General features: G+C 47.2%; 1 protein-coding gene across 1 annotated transcript in view; it reads right to left on the bottom strand.

Moving 5' to 3' along the window:
* Positions 1–423: 423 nt before the first annotated feature.
* COL6A3 (collagen type VI alpha 3 chain) overlaps positions 424–21,854 on the bottom strand; it is an 81,970-nt gene continuing 60,539 nt past the window's right edge. Inside the window, exons 37-44 of the mRNA XM_036065465.2 lie at positions 21,529–21,625; positions 20,037–20,735; positions 18,441–18,546; positions 15,926–16,347; positions 14,734–14,997; positions 13,608–13,703; positions 5,286–5,450; positions 424–4,650 (exon numbers count right to left, since the gene is read on the bottom strand). Of these exons, the coding sequence (XP_035921358.2) occupies positions 4,610–4,650; positions 5,286–5,450; positions 13,608–13,703; positions 14,734–14,997; positions 15,926–16,347; positions 18,441–18,546; positions 20,037–20,735; positions 21,529–21,625 (1,890 nt within the window). The 3' untranslated portion in view covers positions 424–4,609. The remainder of the gene's footprint in view (positions 4,651–5,285; positions 5,451–13,607; positions 13,704–14,733; positions 14,998–15,925; positions 16,348–18,440; positions 18,547–20,036; positions 20,736–21,528; positions 21,626–21,854) is intronic.

Genomic DNA, 21,854 nt, shown 5'->3' on the forward strand with positions numbered 1-21,854 from the left:
GTAACTGAGCCCATTGATGACTGCTCAACTCTATTTTGTAACTAATACGGGGGCAAAAGCAACTTGAAGACTAGGGTCTAGGTGTAGGGGAAGGGATAGCACTGTAGCTGGCCAGGAAATTTTTGTTGTATTTGCTTTTAATATATTTTCTCTTTGTGAGAAAGAAACATATATTTGTGTGTGTGCGTGTACATATATGCAATTATCATATTAAATATACAGATTTGTATCCTTTTTAACATTCTGTGATAAACCACAACTGATTAATAGCATGGGCCATTTATCAACATTATGACATATTTTCTGACTATTTATCTTTTTCTTGTTGTTGGCAAAGCAACCTGAATTTAAGCATCCCCCTCTTGTTGGCCATTTTGATGATCTCGAATTAATTTTTGTCATCGCAAATAAAGCCACAGAGAATACCTTTGAACAAGAATCTTTATGCATCCTTGATTTTTTCCTGGTAGTCGTGGAAACTTGCACACATGGCCAGATGAGATTATGGAAATGCTGCACATCGTGAGTGGGGGGTGGGTAACATGGGTACATTCGTTTGTCAAAGCTCATCAAACAATACACATAAATAGATGCATTTTGTCGCATGTAAGACTGAGGGGTTTTTTTTAGTGTGATGGGGTGAATAGATGTCCCGTGAACAGTGCCAAAAGCTTAACACCCACCATTCCCCATCTCTTGGGCTTGTGTTTTCCCACCCAAAGTGCCCACACCAACGGGAGGGCCGGAACTGCCGTAGGCATGGAGCGTTACAAGCAGCTGGGTGAGGAAAGAGGAGGGGGAGACTTGAGGCAGCTGCTGGGGGTGAGGACCTCTGGGGCAGAGGCAGCAGGGCATTTGTATGAAGTAAACCATGGAATCTGTGAGAAACTTCTCTCCAGACCCCTCAAAGTGTCTTCAGTGAAATGTCCATTTGTCCGTTTGTCACTAATGAGCTATTGGGGTGCCTTGGGTGTGAGTGTTCCTTCTAGATGCCCCCTGAGGGCAAGGAGGGGAAGTGCAATGATCAGCCCATCACAAAGGGGGCCAGGGCCCAGAACTCTGTGCTTATAACATTCCTACAAGAGGCTGGTGTTGCCTGCCTGGTAGATCCTATTTTCTCAGAGTGGATCACCAAGGGCCCAGCTCAGAGCACACTGCCCTGAGTACTCCAGGTCACTGCTGAGGCAGAAGAGAACCACAGCACAGGTCCTGGTAGCCTTTACAGGGCAAAGCAGTGCTTGCTTCTTTCACTTCCCATGGGGAAAGGATGGGACTCACTTCCTAGGGTGGGAGGAAGGGGCAGGAAGCATGGCAAGAAGGGGCAAGAAGTGTGGCAGGAAGGAGCAGGAAGTGTGGCAAGAAGGGGCAGGAAGTGTGGCAGGAAGGGGCAGGAAGTGGAGCAGGAAGAGGCAGGAAGAGGCAGGAAGGGGCAGGAAGGGGCAGGAAGGGACAGGCTACTAGGCCCCCCAGTTTCCCCCAGAGAACTGATATGTCTCCAGAGAGCCAGCCTGGGGACCCTGCTGCATAGGGAGCCCAGGGCAGGGCAGGGCGAGGTGGCAGGGCAGCAGCAGAGAGCCAGGGTCAGCCTGGCCCCGGGGGCCGTAGGGGGAAGCACAGGACTCCACAGGCCCGGAGGGTGAAGAAGAATGGGGGAGAAAACAAGCCATGGATGTCTCTACTCCAACTCCACCAGGCACCGTGAGCCATGAGTCTAGCCCGAACTGGGGTTCATGGCAAAAGGCTGTGAAGACTATCTGGGATTTAAGTTTTAAAATCAATGAGACCCAGCCTTAAGATCCATTAGGGATGGTTTTCATAACCAAAAGGGACTAGAAAGTGACAGGATTCAGCTGAAAGCCCTCGCCCACGCTAGCTGCATCATGGCCGAGTGGGGAGCAGGTTATCGGAAATGCTAACACTGTCTTTCTTATGGGCTCAGTGGTGCACTCCCTCCTCCCCCCCAGAAAGATAGGTCAGAAGTCCTAATCCCCCAGTATGTCAGGATACTTGGAAATAGGGTCATCACAGCTGTAAGTAGTAAAGGTGAGGTCCCACTGCACTAGGGTGGGCCCCTAATCCCATATGGCCAGTGTGCTTATGAGAAGACAGCGTGTGCAGACGGGGGCAGAAGCAGGCGGATGCAGCGGCAAGCCAACGGGTCACCAGAAGTTGAAGAAACAAGAGAGGATTTCCTACAGATTTCAGGGGTAGCATGGCCCTGCCAACTCCTCGATTTTGGACGGCCAGCCTCCAGAGCTGTGAGAGAATAAAGCTCTGTGGTTTTAGCTGTCCAGTTTGTGGTAGCTAGCCAAGGACTGTTTCGTGGCTTATGTTCCACCTGCTACACAGTGATGCTCCCTTTCCCTAGCCCCACTGCAAGCATTTCTTCGCTCCAATGGTATGAACTTGGCTTGAACGCACACAGCTTGAGGGGAGGCACACAGGCATATTTATATGGAAAGGGGGGGGTGTTCCTCTGGGGCTGGGGAACTTTGGGGCAGCCGTCCCTGAGAAAGTCACAGAATGCACTTTTCCCACCCAGGTTGAATATCCATTTGAAGGGAATTCATGACCATCATTGAGCTCTTTGTAAACCCCCTGTGTTGGCTTTATCCAAAAAAGGGGTCCTTAAAGATGAGGAGGGGTCAGCATGAACTTGAGGGCAGAGGGCCCCTGGGAAGGAAGTGTTGGCTTGGTGTGTCGCTCACCCCGAACAGGGATGGGGAGAGGAACCCCACGGGGCTTCTGCCAGGATGTGAGCAAAGGTGCCCTCGCTGTGAGAACGTCTGAGGAGTTCCCGAAGCTTTTTAGTTCCCCTGAAGCTGCCCTGATGTCCAAACAGGCTCTCTCAGTCCCAAAGAAGGCAAGGAAACTCACATCCCCAATGTCCCATGAAGTCCTGAGTCCTCCCTCAAATTTCTGCAAATTCCCAACAGGGGTCTCCTCTGTCCACCCCGTCCTTCTACTTCTCTGTCTCTCCTCCACCTTGATACGGGCACAGAGCTCAGTGTTTCTACCAGTTTCTAGGCAGATGGGGCCACGCTGAGTGCATTTTGAGAATTTAGAAAGTTCACTCAAAGATCAGGGTGGAAGTCAGAGGGAGTGGATCACAGGGAGCTCTGCACACCCTCTGACCTCCTCTTTTTCCTCTCTGTAGATTAACTGACAGATTCCTCCCTGATCTGAACATAAAGCAGTTCCACACACACCCAACGTCCCTGCAGCTGTCGGGAACATTTGTCAGAGTAGATGTGTAACTAATTCAGTAGATGTGCTTTTTGTCAAACTAATTCAGTTTCAGGTGGGCTTCAGGTGCCACCTAAATATGTATTTATTTGTTGCTTGTGTTACCTCTGAAGACGGGAGAAAAAGGTCTTTAAGGAAAAAAAAAAAAAAGAAAGACTTTAGGCTTTGTCTTTGAGACTCCAGAAGAGGGCAAGGGTGTCCTGGCCAACTGTGTCCCATCTCTCAGCCCCTGTGGGGCGGGAGCCAAACCCACCCTGGGAAACAGTCACCTTAAAGAAGAGGCAGGTAAGGAGGCCAAGGCTATGGGTCCAACCAGAAGGTAGAGCTCAAGATAAAAGCCAGCCTGGCTTTGAAGATCACAAAGACTCCAGAAAGGGTCCTAAGCAGGGAAGGCACCATGGAGAGCTGCCATGCCAGTGGGCTGAGCCCGGGTCTCCCCACACTCTGTGATAGAGCAGTCTTCCCTTCCCCTGGAAACAAAAGAGTGGTGGGCTGGGCTGGGCCCCATTGGTGGGCTGGGCCCCATTCCCCTGGCCTGGGGTCCTCGTGACAGCAGGTGTTATGGAAACAAGATAGCCAGCAACACCAAACCCATGACACTTTCAATATACTTTATTAAAAAGTTTCTTTGTATAAATTTCCTAAAATTTTTAAAATTAAAATTAAACACCCTCCCCAACCCGGCACAAAAAAAAAAACAAAAAAAAAAACCACAACATTAGAGGAATGCCAAAAATATTCTCTATTATGACTTTTTTTCATCCTTTAATGAAGGCATTGGTCCCACAACAGTGCACAAAGATTAAGGGATTTTGCTTCCTTCTAACTAGATCATTTGTTAGAGGCTTTAGAAAAGGAAAATTAGCTTGAAATCTAATCTAGGAAATTGGAGGGGGGAGTTAAAAAAAAGTTGGACTCTTGTTTCTTCACCTTACAAGGCTTTCCATCTAAAGTCATGCTTACTGAAGAGGGAAGAAATGAACCAAGCACAAGTATATAGATAGCGGTGAAATGTGGAGTTCTATCCTGGACCTTACACTTGCCCAAAAGAGGCAGAGTGTGAGAGTCCAGGGGGAGTATGAGTTTATAGAAATGTTCACATAAACACCAGCAGTGGATAACTATTACACAACGTTCGAAGTATACGATATAACTGCCCGGAGACAGAGAGCGTTGGGTCCACAGACACATTTAGCACCATATTGATAGATCATGCGGCAGAACGTTCCTCCCAAGTTCGAGTGTAAATCAAAGCAGGAAATGGAACAGTGTGAGGATGTCTATACCCAGAGCTTCTACAGAGACGACTTGCAACGGCTGACTCCTTCTTCTTCAAGAGGTATGTGCTGCTGGTCGGCCACGCTTAGGTCCCCAGGGCAGCAATGACTCCGGGGTTGACGAGCGCTGAGCATTGATGGAGGGGCGGGCGGGGGAGGGCGGGAAAGAAGTACACGTTACTGACCAAGAAGGACACTGGGTTTGTCACGAAAACCGTCCCACGGACTCTGTTTTTCCTCCCTAATCTCGCTTTTCTGTTGACTGCCTTTCATGGCTTCCCTAGCGGTCCCTGGCCCGGGTTTGGGGCCGTGTGTGCAATCTGAGCCCGTTCGCTGCCTCGCCCGGCCCCAGGGCCTTTGTGCACACCACGCTCGCCCCGTTCTGGCTCTGGCTGGGCTCTCCTATTTGCAGTGGAATTGGCCAACATCATGCATATAGTGGGTAGCCCCAGTGTCAACACCGGTATTGAGAGGAAGCATAATTATTTAAAGATGAAGAGGGAGGAGTAGTTGGGTGTGTGTTTCCTCGTCGGCAAGAATCCAGGTATACAAGTATGTTTTTAGGAAATAACAATAATTCAGAAAATGAATTCCCTGTGTTTTATTTGAATTATCTTCCTTACCTAAGATACCACCCACCTTCTCTGTCATAAGCTCTCATAATCATTGTCCTTCAAATATCTTCACAAGGTGAATAACTGGCCTGGATCTCTTCTCTGATTTGCAAAAGCCACAAACCCGAAAGAACCCTCGGTCACTTACCAGGAGCGCAAACCATTTCACATTCTTTCTGCGAATTAAATCTGTTCTCGTTGCCGCTGCAGCCGCCGTACCAGAACCTCATGCAGCTTTTGGTCTCCACGTCGTAGTACCATTTTAAGATGAATTTCCTGCAAGTTCCTTCTTCTTTGGGCAACTTGCATATATCTTTAATAACAGGATGAGAAAAGAGCATTCATTAGGACAGCCGAGGGACTCTGCCCCCAGCGCTTGGGGCTGAAGGTCTCAACACAAGAGCAAAGAGAAGAGTTTGGAGGAGGGAAACCCTCTTAGCCTCCCCAGGCCCCTGCCTCCGCCCCCTGGCTATGGGATGCACGTGATTCTCACCCACGGCAAGAATACAATGACCTTGATGGAAAGACCTCGCCAACTTCCCTGGGATACTAAATGCAAGCCATCGTTATTGAATAATTTCAGATGAAATGAACTGTGTTTTCCCTTTCCAGTCATGGGGCCATTTGCCTTCCAGTTCCTTCGATAGTAAAGCCCCATTGAAGAAACTACGTCTTAATAAAACTATGTCGTTTTCTACTCCTCTGCAAAATAGCAACTACGTTCTGTCAGAATATAGTTCAAAAATGAGGCCGTACATTTCACGACAAGCCAAACAGATGTGAAATAAAAGTTAAAGTGGACAAGAAAATTCCTTTTTGAGTGTGTGCATTTGTGTGCACACGTGTGTGTGTGTGTGTGTGTGTGTGTGTGTGTGTGTAGCTGAGGGCCTTCGAGAGCGGCCAAATTAAACAAGTAAGTAAAAGAAGTGTTACCACTAATCTAAAACCCACAATGGCAAAAACGTCACAGAGCAAAGCTGTTTTGAAGACACAGAAGCATTCTTTTTCCAGTTAAGGAAGTTTATGTTTTAAATGCATACTTCTGATGCAGCCCAGCTGCAAAGTAAAAGCTACACTCTCTCCATGATGCCTGGAAATAAAAGTTTACAGCCCTTCCACAGTAAAACATCTGTTTACAGAGTTTTCTGGCAAACTCCAGATCATGCTGGGAAAGAGAGGCATTACTGTCAACCATCATCCGAAAGTTTGAAAACTGTAAACCTTCCTTTGACCAAAGTCCCTGGAGTGGACGATGCTACATGTTTATGGGAGTAGCCAACATGCCCGAGTCACCAGGCCCTCCCCCTGCAGGGCTGACATCTCCATGGGCCTCTGCCCCCACCCCCGTGAGTTGCTCACAGCTGCAGAGGTTGTGAGCATCTGCAGTTCTGATTGCACCAAGAAATAAAAGGAAAACCAAAGTCTTGGGTTAGAGAACCAAAGCTTGGGTGAACCGTCATGGACCAGACTCAGAGGTACACAGGATTGAGGCTCAGAATTGGCCTAAAACCCTCCTTGATCACATGGGGAGGCCATTACCCAGGCACAAAGACTGGGGGCTCCACAGGATCCCCTAATTGCAAACCCTCTCAGAGGCCCAGAAAGCCAGAAAGCCCTAGGAAGAACCAATGAAGCCAGAATAAAATGATGACAATTTATGAAAACAACTTTTTTTTCCTCTCAAATGTGCCAACAACTGAAAGAGAATGCCTGGCTTTCAAGAAATGTCATGCAGGGGACAGAACAAGGCAAAATGATTCAACCACCAAAACTCTCTCCTCGTTTGCTGGTGGACTCCCCATTTAGTGGGAAGCTCAGACCAAATAGTAGCCTAGTCCCTTCTCCTTTCTTCCCCCCAACATCCCCCACATGGCTCATGTTTGTTCCATCTTTGTTCCAAATGCTCCCAGTGCCCACTCCCCCATGCTCTCTTAAAACGGACACGGGAAGTCCTCCCAGACCCGAGGACACACAGCCTGAGGCGGCCCTGTGGAAGGACACTCTGCTCCCTGACTGGCTGACTTTTCCGGCTTCCTAGGATTTGGGCCCTAACTGTCCAGCCCCAGACTATTGCTCTTGCATCCCACACCCCATATGCCAGTGAGGGTCGCTGCTAAGACCCCATAGGACTTCTCAAGGTGACACAGGGTGCTGGGACTGTGGGCACCCAGATATTTGGTAGACCAAGAGAAACATATTCACGAGGGCCCCACACTGTTAAAAGACCAAAACGTGGGAGTCTTCATTTTTAAGCATGAAAATGGGAGGTCTGGTCCTTAAGAAGCCTTGTACTTTTAAATTCCCATCATCTTGGTTTCTGAGACGCGCCATGCAGACTGGACTCACCCATGCTGTGTCTATGCTGAAATAACCATATAAAAGACACAAAAATAAAAATGCCTTGTGTCCAGAGAGGTGTGGTTGGAAGGACCTCATTGAGCTTCTCCCCAGAACAAGTCTTTGGACACAAGAGTTGCTCATGTGCTCACTCCAAAATGAGTTCGCCCCTTCGGGCACAGCCTGGAGGGAGCCTGGGGTCCTCTTCGACCTGAGAGGAGGTTCTGGTTGCATGTGTACCCATTTTCTCCTCCTTACATTGAGAACCCAAGAGGAGCCGAAAGGACAATAGGAGTAAAAGTTATCAATAACATTTCCTGATTCACTTTTGCCCAGAATAACAACGTCAATACGTTTCATCTTAAAAGACAGACTTGAGGGGCTGCCTGATTCCAATCACCATCTGGTGAAACTTTCTGGTGAAGCAGTGACTGGTCACTGGGCATCAGTGAGCATCCGACCACAACAGGAAACGGACACCAGCACAAAGTCTAGAAAACGCTGCCAGGGAATCCCAGCTGTTTACGGAAGCTACAGGAGCCAACCTAGGAATCCTAAAACAGAATCATGGGGTGCAAGGCACCCCAAGAAACACTGTCCATTTTTGTAACAATGACGTGTGCACGTTCACGCGTGTGCGTGCACGCCCATGCATCACATTCGTGGAAAAAATCAGGAGGGATATTCATTAGGTCGTTAATGGTGGCCATCAGTGCTGCCACCATGGAGTGACATTTTCTTATGCTTTCCTGTATGTTCTGGATTCTCCACAATGAATACCTATGATATGACTCTTTGAAACAAAACACATTCCATTGGAAAATCTTGCCTTTTCTTTATAGCTTGAGATTTCTATAGTGTCTAAGAGCAGCATTTTAAAAGTTATCAGCTTGGATATTTTCCAAGCCAACAAGTGACTGGTATTTAAGTGCTTCCTTGAGCAAAACTGGTGTGTGTGATGGAGGGGCGGGTGTTTATGCTACAATTGTAAATATGTGTAACTATGCTCCTCGGCGATTTAATGGTTTCAAACACAAGAAGAAGGTTTAATAGCCTTCAGATCCAGCATTGTTGATACGGAATCAGGTGCTTCCAGCCACGGAAGCAGGTATGATTTGCCTGAATGAGTGAATGCCCGAGTCAACATTTTGAGCCTTCATTGGCTCAAAAGGTACCAAGGAAATTTTTTGTATTTTATTTTGAATGTAGCTGTGGTTAAGGTTTTGGATCCTTTCTTTTTTTACATCTTGACCAATAGAGTTTTATTTTTTAGGACTTTTCTATTTCACAATAAAAAAAAAAGTGCCAAATGCCCTGTGAGGCTCATCATAACTCAAACATTGCCATGATACATCCTCACGCAACAACAAACGCACAGCCTTGAAAAGGGCTATTTCTCTTCTACCAAGCAGGGAAAATTTTTATAGCTATTTAATGGACCTCAATCTGTGAGATTAAGTTAGTTCTATAAATGACCATTAACATAAAGTCATCTATTTTCCCCATTATGCCCTTTGGTGCTAGCCAGTATGATAGACTGGGACACAGCCAACCAAATACTGTATTTTGTCAAATCTAAGATATCTTAATTTCACTGTGCACTATTATTTTATATCCCCCTAAGTAGGACAAAACACTGTCAAAAGCCATGATATGTCATCAATTGTAAGTCACACTTCAATTTCAGAAGTTTTACAAGGGGAAAATAGTGAATCTTAGAATCAATAAAATAAGTAAAACATTGAAGAACTTCCTTCAGAGCTATGTAATTGACTTACTAACACCTGCTCAAAGTGTTTATTTCTACAGATGGTTAATTTCTAGAATAAGTAAAAAAGAATGTTACACACTTGGTGAGTATCTGGGCGCTCTCTGCATTGAAACTTTTCTGCAATATGTATGGGACAAGCCAATAACTTAGGATTCTCTTTGTAATATTGGAAAAAGTAAATTTTCTGAGAAAGAAGAACTGTGTGTTGTTTAGAAACTTCATGCATAGAGAGTATCTATCCAAGTCCTCTTTAGCCAAACCTGAGGACGAGAGAGAGAGAGATGTGCCAAAAACCTAAAACCAAAATTAGCAACTCTGTATCAGTCCCAAAGCTAGCCGCAACAAAGTGGGCTACAAACATGCCTGGCCCAGTTTTAAAGGCTGTGAGAATTGCTGAAAGATTGGTTTAAGTGTTGCTAACTGCCCTGCTGGGCAGCAAATGCATCACAGAAAAGTGGATGTGATTTTTCTAGATCCTGAGAAAAGCGTAAAGTGGGATGGGATATTTTGGAATGTGGGGATTTGTTTTGTTTTGTTAAAGAAAATAAAAGTATTAACCAGTTAAAATGGAATCATGCAATATTGCAAAGTTGGGAATCCTGAGTGGTGAGTAATGATGCCTTCAGTCTGTTACTGTAATCAACCTTCCCCTCAAACTCCATGCTGAACAGGGCCAGACCTCATCTGGGGGACAAATAATCCCTCACTAGCCCCTCCCACTATTTGCCTGCGTCAAACAAAGGAATGCCTGATAAATAGCTGTTAAGCATAATTTCAAAATCGTCCAACATTAACCTATGCCAACAAAAAGTCAAGTTTTAAAACTGCTCGCTCTTTTTCCCCTCCGTCAGATGACATGGACGGGGGACTTTTCATTTCATAGGGTTTTGCCCACAAATCCCTGCACAGATTCAAACACTGGTCACCATGTGTTCTAAATCCAAAGTGCTGAACTATAACAAAATACAGTTCCTTAAGGTAGAATCAAACCCCAGAGAATCTTTTATTCGTGGAGGTATAAAAAGGGCAAGGAAAAGAATCTAACATTTAATCCTGGGACAGGGACACATCTCTGTAACTACAAACCATGTTTCTAATTAACTGGTAATGCAGAAAATAGAAATTAAACTGCACTCGTGTCTACAGATAAAAACTAGCTTTTAAATTTAATTTTGCCTGCATTGTCTAGAAAATACATCTTTGGAGAAATACTGCATAGTATGGTCATCGATATTTGGATGCAAAATACACAAGCAACTACGGAGCATGAATACAGTTAGTATATTTTTAAGTTACTTAATAAATTGATTCGTTGTCACTCTTTTTCTACCTGCAAAAATATGAATATCATAGAAAAGTTTTTCTCCCTGGGGAAAATTCCTAAGATGACTTAATTATAGCGGGGAGGTGGGGAAGGGGGAGGAGGTTGGGAGAGAGAGAGGAAGCTCTCATCTCCTGATTCTGACTCCTGATTCCATTGTGAGGTTTATTTTAAAGTAAATATCAAATTGATTTCCTTCAAAAAGAGTTCTCAAAAATGGCGTGCGGGTGTGTGTGCGTGCGCCTACGTATGTTCATTGAGCAAATGTAGATGACGGGCCTTCTCCAGCAAAGTGCTGTTTTGTCACTGTGGGACTAGGGGTAGTGATCAATTATGTAGGGTCTTGTTCTTGAGCACTGGGTGTTATACGCAACTGATGAATCACTGAACTCTCCATCTGAAACTAATGATGTACTTACTATATGTTGGCTAATTGAATTTAAATTTTTAAAAAGCAAGTTATATCTTCACACTGACTTGAATCACTAGCTGGGAAATACACAGCTATGCACCTGCACACACGGGGAAGGGTTAAAGAACCTCTAAGTTCTGGGCTTGAGGTTATGTAGTAACCACAGTGAAGGAGAAAGGTTAGAATCATCTGTATGTAACTACTTGTAGCCATGAAAGACTCACAAGCCCGACAAAAACCCTTTTCTCTGCCACATGGTGAGAGGAGACCTAAGTGGTAAAGGTCTGGATTAAAAGGACTTTCCTAACTCTGAACCTATGACTCAGTCTTAAACAACAAACCTAAGAGGCCAGCCAGATTCTTGTTTAAAGATTATGTTGTTTATATTAACTAAATACTGTTTATATATTTGTGTCCCTTCTGGACCACACATAAGAAAACCAGAAACATGCCCAAATCTCACCATGGAATTTACTCTTAGTCATTTTCTTTCAATGTAGCACTGGATTTGCAGGAATTTTGTATTTCCTACACTCTGTGAGGGGTAACGTTCCCAGCGAGCGGGAAACAAGAGACAGAGTTTCAGTGACTTTGAAGTTAGAGTTTCATCTGTCCTGACCATATCTTTGGGGAAATCCTAGTGAGTTCTTTGAGCTCTGTCTGAGCTCAAGCATCGTGCTGGGAACCCAGTCACCACGCAGGTGACTGAGGCAGGGAGCCGGAGTGGTTTAGAGCTACAGGTCCCCAGTGCAGGGCACAAAGGCTCATCCATGGGCTCCTGACGCAGGACTCAGAAGATTGCTTCTGTGCAGAAATCGAGGAGGCAGAAGAGACTTGGGTATCTTCTCTATCCCAAACCCTACTTCCCTTTGTGTTAGTTTAAGTTGAAAATTAGAACATTAAAAGTTTGTATAAAATCTTTTTAAGCAATTCCTAACAAGTTCAATTACCCAGTCTACCTTGAATTCCTGAATCGTTCCCATAAATTTAGATCAAGAGAAGAGAATGTCTTGCTTTTCTGTCAATCTTTCCAATGGGAAGGCTGCAAGAGTTTGAAAAACACATGGCTGTCTCTACCACAGGCCGATTCCTAAACTTGTGTCCAAAAGCAAATTATTTTAAACCTTTTTCAGTTCTCTAAGTAATTCATTGGCTTAGAGTAATTACACATCTATGTTTATAATTCCACAATTCCTGTATTGACTTAGTTTCTTTCTAGTGACTCCTGACGCTGCGTGTCAGGATGGTTGGGGCTGAACTAAGGGATGATAGACAGACAGATGGACACAGACATAGAGACATAGTATAGATACGCACACAGATACAGAAAATAAATACAGATGTACACACAGACATGGCTCCAGGGGAATTCCATTGATGGAATAGAATGTTCTAGCAACAGAGAAGATTCTCTTCAGAAACAACTAAAAGAATCAAGAGGTCTCTCCCCCCAGGTGGCCACAAAGAGATGGGTGTGTGGAGTCAGAAATCATTCAATTTTATGTAAACACAGATGGGACAGGATGCAGCCTCTACAGAAAGGGTAAGATGGAGAAACAGACATCATTTTCAAAACTTACAGAGGAAAGAGCAAAATGAGGACTCCTCCAGAAAGGCTCAGAAAGCAGTGTTGGAGCTTCTGACAACTCAGTGCATACTGAGAAAGCACAGGGCTTTTAAACCCAGCACCAAAGCAGCGAGCTTCAGCAAATGCCTTTTATCAGAGTCAATTTCAGAAATAAACATTGTAAAGAGAAATGCCTTCCTCCTCCGGACAACGGCCAGTACATCAAAGAATAAGGACATGTCCCCAGTGAGTGGAAACCTTTTGCTTTGGGGTCCATGATACCATATGTACATGCCCACGGAACTTTGACTTTGGATATTATTGCCAACGTCTTTTGCAGAACACCCATAAGCCGAGCGTATCAACTGTATTGATAATCCGTTTCTCATGGGTGGACAATCTAAGTTCACGTTCCACTGAATGAGGGCTGAGGTCACACAGAGTCGCAGGGTCCCATTGCCCAGGAACAAAAGCATGTAAACAGTTGTCAGTTCCAGAAACAGGTGTAACTCGTCACTGATTGAAATGTGCACACCCTCGCGCTCAGGCACACAGACGGGGGGGATGACAGACTAAGGCAGGGCGTGTGCTTAGGGAATTAGGACCAGAACGTCCATCCCAGGGTTCACTTCCAAACCCACGTATTTCATGCGTTCTAATCTGTGTTGCTTTGTGTTCTTTTAAGCAGTTGTTATTAGATTAAGTCACTGAGGGAACGAGTCCTACGCTTCCAGCATCGCAAGCCACACATCAACTCCAACCCCAACAGGAAATACAGGAGAACGCGATCAACAGACACCTGAATTCCCGGCTCTAGCCCCAAAGCAACTTCGAAGAGTCTGGTGACAGGAGAGGAAAGTGACCCATTTACAACTTGGACTATGCCGAAGAAGACCACACTGGGCCACAGAGAGCCCATTGGGAACTTTCCCATAGAAGTCAGGCTTGCCTGAGAATTAGAACCCCAGCGGACGACCCAGAATCCAGGCTTCAAAGGCTTGAGAATGTCTGGAAGGATGCTCTCTTAGTGCTGTTAACGGACCGAATACTCTCACAACTCACCTGTCTCACCACCAGCCGCTGGTTCCGTGCTCACCATGAGATTGATGGTTGAACTAGAAGCCAATCTTGCTTGTGGAGGTCCAGGCTGAGCTTTCTCTATAAAAGAAAAACACGCAACTAGTCAGAAACACGGAAGCTAAAGGGCTTAGGAATTCTCAGGGACCGACGGCTCACGTAAGGGTGAGACCCGCAAAGTCTCTCCAGACACTACGGACGTCTGTCGTCTACAGGTTCCGCTCATCTCAACAAGCAAATGGAGGAAATCTCTGAACATTTCCCACATAACTGCTTCTGCTTCCATCCATGAAAATGGAGCCCTGGGGTTGAATAGTCTTTGCACTCATGTCTTCATGGATTACATGGTGACTGCTGGGATTTCCCTTTCCTCAGGCAGAATTCCTTGATCTGAGTTACACTGGCCCACAGAGAAAGGAATGTGGGCCCCCTCCGCATCCCAGGAGCAACACGGGTCAAGAAGAAGGGGAGGTAGGGGAATCTGGGAAAACTTTAAAAGATCAGGGGTGTGAGTAATTAACAGGGACTGGAATGCATGCAAGAGTAGGTCTCGGGCCTCAGGGCCACGGAGGAGCCAGGGGGACAACGGGCCACGGAGGGCAGAGCCACGGAAGGCAGAGCTCCAGCATGGTAGACCAGGGAGGGGAGCGCTGAGGCCGTTCGCACGGTGGTTGTGGACATCCCCTGGCCTTGGGCCGGTAAGACTGCCCGGACTCGGTTACCCTCTGAGGAGCCAGTGAGTCTTGGTGGTATTTCTGCTCACTGAACGTGGAGACATACTCCAGAAACATGGTCGTGGTGGGCAGTCGAGACCCCGGCCAGGTTCTGTGTACCTATTTCTTTCTCTCAGAGCAGGGGCTGCCCTCGGGCCAGATGGATCTGGCTTCCTCCATGAAGTATCCCAAGACCCCAAGGGCAGGGCAAGAGTTCCCAAGGAATCCAGTCTTCCGCTGCGTCAATTCCTGAGACTGGGCGTCACCCAAACACACCCGGGATTTGTTCTAACTTTGTTGTTTCAGATTCAATGAATCGGGATCGTTCCCTTTATGGCCTGTTTGAGGTTGCGCGTGGAACTCGGGGACCGACTGTTCGGGGCTGACCGTGTACTCACTTGTGCTGAAACTTCCTTGGTAGGCGGCTCTGACCTGCGACTTCAAGTAGCAGACCACGGCCACGTGGTACGTGTGCCCGGCGAGCAGGCCCCCGACGGTGCGCTCCGTCACCGACAGGTTCTGCCGCAGCACCAGGGACTGGTCGTGGGCCGAGGTGACGGTGAGGTCATAAAAGTAAGGGCTGGGGGGCTCGGGCCTCTCCCAGCGGAGTCTGGCGCTGTTCTCGGTGACGTCGGACACCTGGACCTCTCGGAATGCCTTCACTGGAAGACAGGTGGAGCAGAGTGCAGAGACAAAGCTTAAAACCCTACGTGACTGTGACCCACGGGCAACAGACAGCAACAGAAAGAGATGAATCAGCACGCAGTGGAGCGGACATTTAGGTGAGCGGGGCACGAGCTTCTTGTTCGAGCTCCCGAGGAATATTAGTCTCAGAAGCTACCAACATCCATGAGATGTGGAATGCATCATCTCGTTATTTCTCAGCAAGGTACAAAACGATTTCTTTTCTACTGAGAATCACTCCTGTTCAGGAGAGACTTTGAAAATACACGGGAAAGCATTCAAGATGGAATGAGCTCCATCATTTAAAATGCATGAAGTCGGGAAACTTTAGGACGTGACAGGAAATTCTTTTAAAGGAATCCCTGCTCTGGGTCTCAGGAAGCCCACCTACCCTCATACCGAATTCCGTCTGGAAGGTGTTTTCCCCACGGACAGTATTAGCACATATTCAGTCTGGGGGGACGGGGGGAAGGCTGACTGTCCAGGCTCTGACCTGCCAGTCGGCTCACGGAACACCCCACTATCACCACAGCGCAGCCTGGGGCCTCTTCCCGATGGGAACGTGCTTCCCCCCGCCCACCCCGAGGCAGGGTCCGGGGCTTGGCCTGAGCAGTGGAGGAAAGAGGCAGCAGAGGGTGGGAGGCTCACTCCACCTGTTCTTTCCATGAAGCTCACGAGCCTCAAAGAGGAAAGAGAAGAACTGCTTTCTAACAGAAAAAAAAAAAAAGCAATGTTTTGACTATCACATGCTCTGACCAGCACCTTCTCAAATGCATCATCTAGAGGTACCATTCCTGGCACAATGACTGCATTTCATTCGCTTTATAAACAGGCTTCAGGGGGCATGCTCTGAACACAGGAATGAGGCTGTCCCGAGCTGGCAGCCCTGAGCGTGCTTTCTCTTACCCGCCGGCTTAGCAGTGGCCGGCTTGGTGGTGGCCGGTTTGGCTGCCTGGAGCTTGGGGGCCTCAGCCTTGGCGGCCACTGGTCTGCCTGCAGTGGGGGGTCTTACAGCAGCTGGCTTCGTGGCCACCGGCTTCGTGGCCACCGGCTTCACAGCCACTGCAGGTCTGACCGTGGCCGTCTTGGTGGCCTCAGGCTTGGCGGCCAAGGGCCTCGCGGCCACGGGTCTCGAAGCGGCCGGTTTGGGCGGGGCTGGCTTTGCTGCGGCCGGCTTTGAGGCTGACAGATTTACCACAGTCACCGGTTTGGTCGTGGTGGTCACCGGTTTGGTCGTGGTGGTCACCGGTTTGGTCGTGGTGGTCACTGGTTCTGTGGTGGTCACTAGTTTGGATGTAGGACTTGAAGTAACATTATTTGGGATATTTCTGTTAAAACAAATTAAATATTGTTTCAATCCATACATATTTTCGCCTGCCCTCTAGAATTTACAAAAACATATTTCCCATGAGCTATGTGAACTTTGCTACTTTATCAAAATGCATGCAGTAGTTTTTATATTTTACATATAGTATTGCATGCATTAAATTCCTTCCTTTTAGAATCTGTGCCACAGAAAAGATATTGAAACGCTATATATAAAGTAATAGAATCATTAAAAATAACGTCTGTATTGTACTATGAATACATCTGACATCTTATTTTTAATTTATAAAATTGTTATTATCATTAAATAATAAAATAATACTAGAACAATGTCCTAATTTTTAAAAATTAACCAACTGAAACATATACACCAAAAATTAAATAAAACCAGTTAATAGCTACTCCCATTCTAAGAAAGTATCCACTCAACAAAATGCTATGTTGAGCTCAAAATGATTAAGTCAGCATGTACTTTCCCTCCCAGAGCTTACTGTGTATATTTATTTGCCTTAATTTTGGGGTGTGGGGTGGGGTTTTTTTCACAATTTCTTGATCTATTACGGATCCCTAAAAAACACAACCACATAATCAGACGCAACAGCCCAGAGCCAGGCGTCCTCCGCTCGTTGCCCGGAGACGGACACTCACTGACTCATCGGTCTGCCCCTGCTCTAAGACACAAGCAGCGTAAGTTCAAGGTGATGTCCTACAACTTCAAACACTAGGTTATAGCGTTCATTCTGTTTTCCTGAAGATAAGGTGGAGGACGGTTCGGGGAGTGTTTGAGAGAAATCACAGAGATAACTAAGGCCAGGAAAAGAGCGCCCTGGACCCGGACGAAGCAGGACACAGCTCACAGCATCCTCAGGGGCGACGGCCAGTCTGCTCTGCAGAGCGTGGAGCCCGCCCTCCAAGGACAAGGACAAGAGCTGGAGGACTTCAGGGCTGAGAGAGGGAGGCGGGCTCTCTGTCCCCACCGTGGAGGTCAGCCGGGACTAAGGCACATACTTGTTTGTCAAGGATAACTCACGTCCAAGTCTCCTCTGGGTGTTACGGTCGGAACCCTCTCCCACCCAGAAAGCATGACGGTCCGTGGCACTCCCTGGAGGGGCACATTGCTGGCACGTTGCCTGGGCTCAGTTCTAGCCACCATGTCCCCGTCAGCTCGCCCTCTGTCACACGGCCACACAGCCCGCCTCTCCACGCCTGGAGCTGGTACCACACATGGAGCCGGGCCAGCACCCCCGTGGGTACAAGCCCCCCGGCCCCCACCTCTCGTTAGCCTTCCTAGTGGAACGCGCACGTTGCCTCCCAGTGTCACCGCCAGAATCTGTGCTGTCGTAGCACTAATCATTTTAAGATTTGGAGCCCATGTTTTGCTTAATGCAGTCAATCCTTCTGTAGGAGATCACTTCATAGCAGGTACACTACTGTTTCAACACATGGCCCCAATTTCCCACCCTCTCCCTTCCTGTGCCCTTCGAAATGAGACGTGGCAGGGCCCCCCGTTGAGTCGAGCCCCCAACTCTTGAATCTAGCCTGGCTGAGCTGTTGGACATCCGTTGGCCATCCGTTGGCCAAAGGAATGTGGCAGAAGTACCAGTGTGCTGGTTCCAGCCCAGGCCTCAAGAGGCCTCAGGCCCTCTGACTTCTCTCATGGAACCCTGCCCATTGACCTGGGAGCAAACCCCCAACCTTGCCTCCTGGAGAAGGAGAGGCCACGTGGAGCAGAGGGGAGCCAACCGGCTGAGACCATCCTGACCCCCAAGCACAGTGGCTGGGAAACTGACCACAGACAAAGAATTGAGGCCAGCCAAGGCCAGAGGACTGCCCAGCTGAGCCCAACCAAAGCTTGCTAACCCACAGAACTGCGGATTAAATAAATAGCTGCTTTCAGCCACTAAGTTTCGAGAGTTTGCTCTGCAACAAAAGCAAATGGATACAACAGATTGAAAAGAATGCCCCACATGACATTTTGGAAGTCACATTTTCTGGATTTCAATGTCTTTACCCAAAAAGTTAGGCATTGTCTGGAGGACCTCTGCATTCTTTCTACACTTTCTGTACTTTTGAAGACAATTATTACAATACTTACAAATGTTTGTGACCAAACTTCACAGGATTCTTAATTGACAGTTGGTCCCCTTGGAACCAATCACACTGTTTCCTGATATCTGGGGACAAGTAAAAAGCATTTTCACCTGGAGAGAAACAGAAAAAAAAAATTTTTTTTTTTAAGATTGTATTTATTTATCTGGCAGAGAGAGAGAGAGATGCACAAGCAGGGGGAGGGGCAGAAGGAGAGGGAGAAGCAGACTCCCCACTGAGCAGGGAGCCCAATGCGGGGTTCGATCTCAGGACCCCGGGATCATGACCCATGCCGAAGGCAGATGCTTAACCGACTGAGCCACCCAGGTGCCCCAGAAAAAAAAAAAATTAAGTGAACGTTAATCCCAAGCAAATTAAAATTAATCTGCTAATGAGCTAAAAGGATTACACAGCGGGTAGTCAGTCCATAAATATTTGTTAAATTAATTCATTCCTCCAGACAAGCTATGTCTAGTAAATTTAAACATTAAGCACCATGGTACTTGACCCATAAAATATCTCAAGCCAAAATCTTCTGTTTGGCAATATTTGGGTGATTGGGTTGAAGAAAATATTTACTCCGTGCAAGGGGGGAGAAAGGAATAGAAGAGAAATCAAGCATAGAGTTGAACAAGTTCCAAGCTCTTGGACATCAAATTGTAACCAAATTACTTCTAATGTTTTCCAGTGTTGTGCTTAATAAAACTTTTGTTTTTAGTCTTCGCAAGTAGTGACGGTGGCCCCGGGGTGAACTTGCTGACTCACCTTTGCTTCACATTTTTTCTCTAACACTTGCGAGGGACAGGCCTTTGCAAATGTGAACACGGTTTTCACGGACCTCGCCTTTCCCTTGAATAACAAACTCTCTGTACATGCATGTTTGTTCCTACTTTCTACAGCTCCCTCAGTAGTTAGATACTCTCCTGTGCTGACCTGGGGCTGGCTGTGTACTGTGCCAGGCCCGGGAGCATAGGGTGAACCATGCACCTCCTCACGGACCATCCAGTCTACCGGGACCACAGACCACAAAGGAATAACCAGCAGGCCACAGAAAAGATACGGTAAATAGTGTCCAGATTAAGGATGACAAAGCCTTGGGAGTGGGGAGCATCCACAGTGAGCAGGGGCAGCTAGGGATATGCTTTGAAGATGAACGTGGGTTTGCCGCTAAAGCGGGGAGGAGATTCACATCAGCAAAGACCCAGAAGTTTCCAAGTGTGGGGTTGGTGGCTAAGCCCAGATCAACACAACTCCTTCGAGGAGCTTCCCCACTTACTGTGTCATGCATAATAAATGCGCACTTGATCCACTGTTCACTCTCAGGGACACAGGGTCAATGGCTGGGAGATGCCAGTCAAATTTGGTTGAATAAGTGAGTGAACAAGGACAGGATTTCCTTTGGTTGTGTTCACTGCCATCCCTGGCTCCTAAAGGGTGTCTGGGACACCCTTTAGGGTAGGTGTCAATACATATGTGTTGAATGATGAACAAGTCAACATCAGCACACTAGACGTCTTTTCTGCGGCCCATGTCCCAGAGAGCCCGAGGTTACGGGCTGTCAGAAAGCCCCGGCCCAGCCCACACTGTCCGATGTAGGACTTACTGCTCACGAAGGATGGTAACAACCTCCCAAAGCGCATCAGAGGCTCCTCGTTGAGCTCAGTCGACTTATCCAATAGTTTGAAGAAGACGTCGTTCGGCTCACTGGCAAAGCCGTACACCTCCCTGACGTTCACCTTCCTGCCAATGCCCAGAACCACGAAGAAGTAACCCTTGCATTTGGCCTGCAAAATGACTCTCTGGGCCTCTTCCAGCTGTTCCTTTTCCACCTCACCTGTCAGCATCAGAACCATGATTTTCAGGTCCCGTGGGCTGGGGGCACTTTCAAAGACATTCTCTATGGTGTATTCAATGGCGCTGCCCAGGTCCCTGGTCCCCTGCAGCTGTGTCATTCTGCTGTTGAGAAAGTCCACCAGCTTTTCCTTGGAGCCATAGTCAGTCAGGGAGAATTCCACCTTCACGGGCGGCACGCTGGCGTTCCCTACGGACTCGTAGGGCGCATGCTGCACAACGGCCACCCTGGTGAAGTGCTGGGAGGCCTTGGGGTCTGGGCTCAGGTCCAGCTGTCTGACCAGGTACCCTATGTACCTCCTCATCTCGTTGAACTGGAACAGAGTGGTGGACTCAGAGCTATCTAAGATGAAAGCCATGTCGATGTCCACATCACTGCCCGCCGCTCGCCTGTCCCTGAAGGAGGGCCTCCAAGTGCCAAATCCACAGGATGGGTCAATGTTGCAGATGTCTAGAAGGAAGCATGGGAGCCCATTTACTCTGTGACTCCCACAGCAAGATAATTGTACGTCAGTGTGCTGGGAGGCAGGAGTAATTAAAATCGTCACATAATATAGCAGCCTCTTTATAGTTTGCTGCCCTTTCGTGGCCAGATTTCAGTTCTCATCACCTGACACTAAATGAAACAAATCAGGAAGCTAAAGTCCTTGTTAGTATACTATGACATTGGCATTAGAAGAAGAGGAAGAGGAAGAGGAGGAAGAAGGAAAAGAAGGAGAAGGAGAAGAAGAAAGAGGAGGAGGAGACAGAGGAGAAGAAGGAGGAGAGGAATGGGAGGAGGGGGAGGACATAGAGGAAGAAGGGGGGGGAGAAGAAGAAGAAGAAAAAAGAAAGAGAAAAGAAGAGGAGAGAAGGAGGAGAGGAGAGAAGAGGAGAGAAGGAGGAGAGGAGAGGAAAGGAAAGGAAATTATTTCTTTGCCACTCTTTGAAGAAATGTGTTCCAGAAAGTCACAAAGATAAATAATTGAAATCTGGACTCCAAGGTCAAAATGTAAGCAGAGCCTCCTTTCTCCGTTATCTCCTATGAAATGAATCCTTCCCTATCAAAGAGAAGCTCTGTTTGAGGGGTTCCACTTTAAATATGGAAGCTACTTATATAGGAATTACACTGATAAATGTGAGGCTTTTTGAATCTTCCTTTAACTCAAGCCCTTTCTATGGATGGAGACCATTCATTCAAATGTCGCTCTACGCATAGTATAATATGTTTTGTAACAGATATTCCTGTTAGAGAAGCACCTTACCCAGGCAAACATGACACGTCATGATGTTCTTCAGGAAGTCCGTGAGGTCCCTCCTAGCGGGCAGGACGAGCGCATGCCCCACCGCTGTGTTATTGATCTGGTTGAAACAAAAGGAAATGCTCGGTAGGAGTATCCATGGTAAGTAACTACTTGAAAACGTAGCTGAGGAAGAGTCACATCAGAAAAATAAACACCCCAACAGATCAGTATCCTCTCAGGGGTTTTCTCGGTAGGGTTGGGGAGGATGCACTGAGCTTAATAGGACAACACAGGTTTTCTTCTGTGGAGGTGAGCTGCAGATCAAATCCCACTCCTGCACTTTCTGC

This window comes from Halichoerus grypus, chromosome 4, assembly GCF_964656455.1.
Source record: "Halichoerus grypus chromosome 4, mHalGry1.hap1.1, whole genome shotgun sequence".
Classification (NCBI taxonomy): Eukaryota; Metazoa; Chordata; class Mammalia; order Carnivora; family Phocidae; genus Halichoerus; species Halichoerus grypus.